Source organism: Myotis lucifugus, unplaced genomic scaffold (genome assembly GCF_000147115.1).
Source record: "Myotis lucifugus unplaced genomic scaffold, Myoluc2.0 scaffold_947, whole genome shotgun sequence".
Lineage (NCBI taxonomy): Eukaryota > Metazoa > Chordata > Mammalia > Chiroptera > Vespertilionidae > Myotis > Myotis lucifugus.
Genome location: NW_005871995.1, coordinates 51,555 through 53,189, shown reverse-complemented (window position 1 = coordinate 53,189; position 1,635 = coordinate 51,555). Strand labels below are relative to the sequence as shown.

Below are 1,635 nucleotides of genomic sequence, written 5' to 3'. Positions count from 1 at the left end.
AAGACCAGATTTGGAGGGATCTTGGGGCTGCCACAGCACCAGCTGGCAGGGACACTGAGCACTGCACATCAGGATGGCCCTCAGCTAGGGGACACACAATAAAAACAATGGACCCTGCTCCACCCCGCCCCATCCACCCCAAGGAACCCTGGATTTGCCTCAATTCCTGGAAACTTCTAAGGGAGCTCTAGACATGAAGGAGTGGCAGGGACTGCTTCATCAGGGAAAGGGGCTCCTCATGACCCCAAGGTGTGTCTTACCGGATTATCGACCTTTAGGGCGAACTTGATCTCGCTGTGCAGTTTCTGAAGCTTCTCCTCCACGGAAGGTTCTATGGCCAGGAGAGAATGCACTGCCTGGGCCTAAGCTCCCAAGCCCAGACTTGGCCAAGGGCCTGAGCACCACTACGTGACATAAGAACCTGCCCCCCTCCCAACCTCAGCAACCTTGGGCTGCAGGACCTTGGCAGCGACTGTGACAGCTGGGCCCTCACCTTTCTTCTTCTCAACCTTCCTGTCGGGTGGGAACCCTTCTGACCGCTTCCGGGTCCGTTCCACCTTCATGGGCCTGTGAAGACTCAATCCCTTTAGGCCTCTGACCAACATCCACGAAGCCACCCTGCCCCAACCACTGCCATCCTCCCCACTAAGGGCCGGAGCTAAAGAAAACCTTTAGGAGGCCCCAAAGCTGTGAGGAGGGGTCAGGGACCATCGTGACCTGGTCTAAGACAGGCACCTAGGACAAACCATGTGAAATCTCAAAGTTCTTTTTGTTTTTTTATATGTGGCTGCGGGTTAATGTCTAGTATGTAAGACCCAGTGAGTGAGTTATTAAAAGGCGCTCCACTTGGACACTCACAGACAACAGCAACACTCGTTAACACGGTTCCAGTTCTATACTCCACTCGGCAGTCAGGCTGCAAGTTCCCAGTGGGCAGATTCCAACCAGTGGCTGGAATTCCACTTCAAAATGTCAGGGAGATGTGCTGGCCCCACACCTAGTGGGTCTTGGACTTAAAAAGCCTGAGAACCACTGGTCTGGGGACAGTTCCCCCCCTTGGCACTACAGACATCAGGGCCAGGTCATTCTCTGTGGGGGGGCCATCCTGCATACTATGGTGTGTTGAGCAGCATCCCTGGCCCCCATTCCCTTGATGTCTGGAACACCCCAGTCAAGGACCACAATCCTGAACAGGGGACACTTCAACAGGATCTGTTTACCAAACTAAATTTGGAAGCTGGGCCCCTCCAATGAGGAGTGAGAACCTGGGGACCAGGATGGGCCTCGGGGAGCTGGGGCAGACAGGCTAAGGGAGTGCTGACCTGGATCGGGGCTTCTCCTCAGGGCGCCCTTTCTTCTCCTTCTGGCTGGGTCTCTTCACGGGCTCTGTGTTTTGTGGCTGCAACTTCTTAGCTGATTTCTTCACCTGCAGCAGCAAAATAGAGGGGCTGGAGCGGCAGGGGCTGGCTCTGAACTCCTGAACTCCCCCCTTGGGGAGACAAGACTTCCTGCCACCACCTTCACACTGCTGGGAGCTGGGAGAATGGACAGGATGGAATGGGAAAGGTCCCTGTGTCCCATCCATCCCTGGCAGCAGAGCTCAGGCTCTGAAAGGCCCACCAACAGTGGGGCAGC

The 1,635-nt window shown here is 55.6% G+C and overlaps 1 protein-coding gene across 1 annotated transcript; it reads right to left on the bottom strand.

Annotated features, from left to right (window-relative positions):
* Window positions 1–170: 170 nt before the first annotated feature.
* On the bottom strand, window positions 171–1,629 carry LOC111824123 (hepatoma-derived growth factor-related protein 2-like). Its single transcript, XM_023747674.1, has 3 exons — window positions 1,323–1,629; window positions 494–567; window positions 171–331 (listed from the first exon to the last, which is right to left on the bottom strand). Exons 1-3 carry the CDS (start codon window positions 1,583–1,585, stop codon window positions 237–239), a joined length of 432 nt encoding a protein of 143 aa, XP_023603442.1. The 5' UTR covers window positions 1,586–1,629; the 3' UTR covers window positions 171–236.
* Window positions 1,630–1,635: the final 6 nt, after the last annotated feature.

Excerpts from the sequence above, each read along its gene's own strand:
- LOC111824123 (XM_023747674.1), bottom strand. The coding sequence starts at position 1,585 with ATGGATGGGACACAGGGACCTTTCCCATTCCATCCTGTCCATTCTCCC. Across the intron at positions 568-1,322 it reads GAGGAGAAGCCCCGATCCAG|GCCCATGAAGGTGGAACGGA; the intron begins GTCAGCACTCCC and ends GAGTCTTCACAG. Across the intron at positions 332-493 it reads GAAGGTTGAGAAGAAGAAAG|AACCTTCCGTGGAGGAGAAG; the intron begins GTGAGGGCCCAG and ends TCCTGGCCATAG.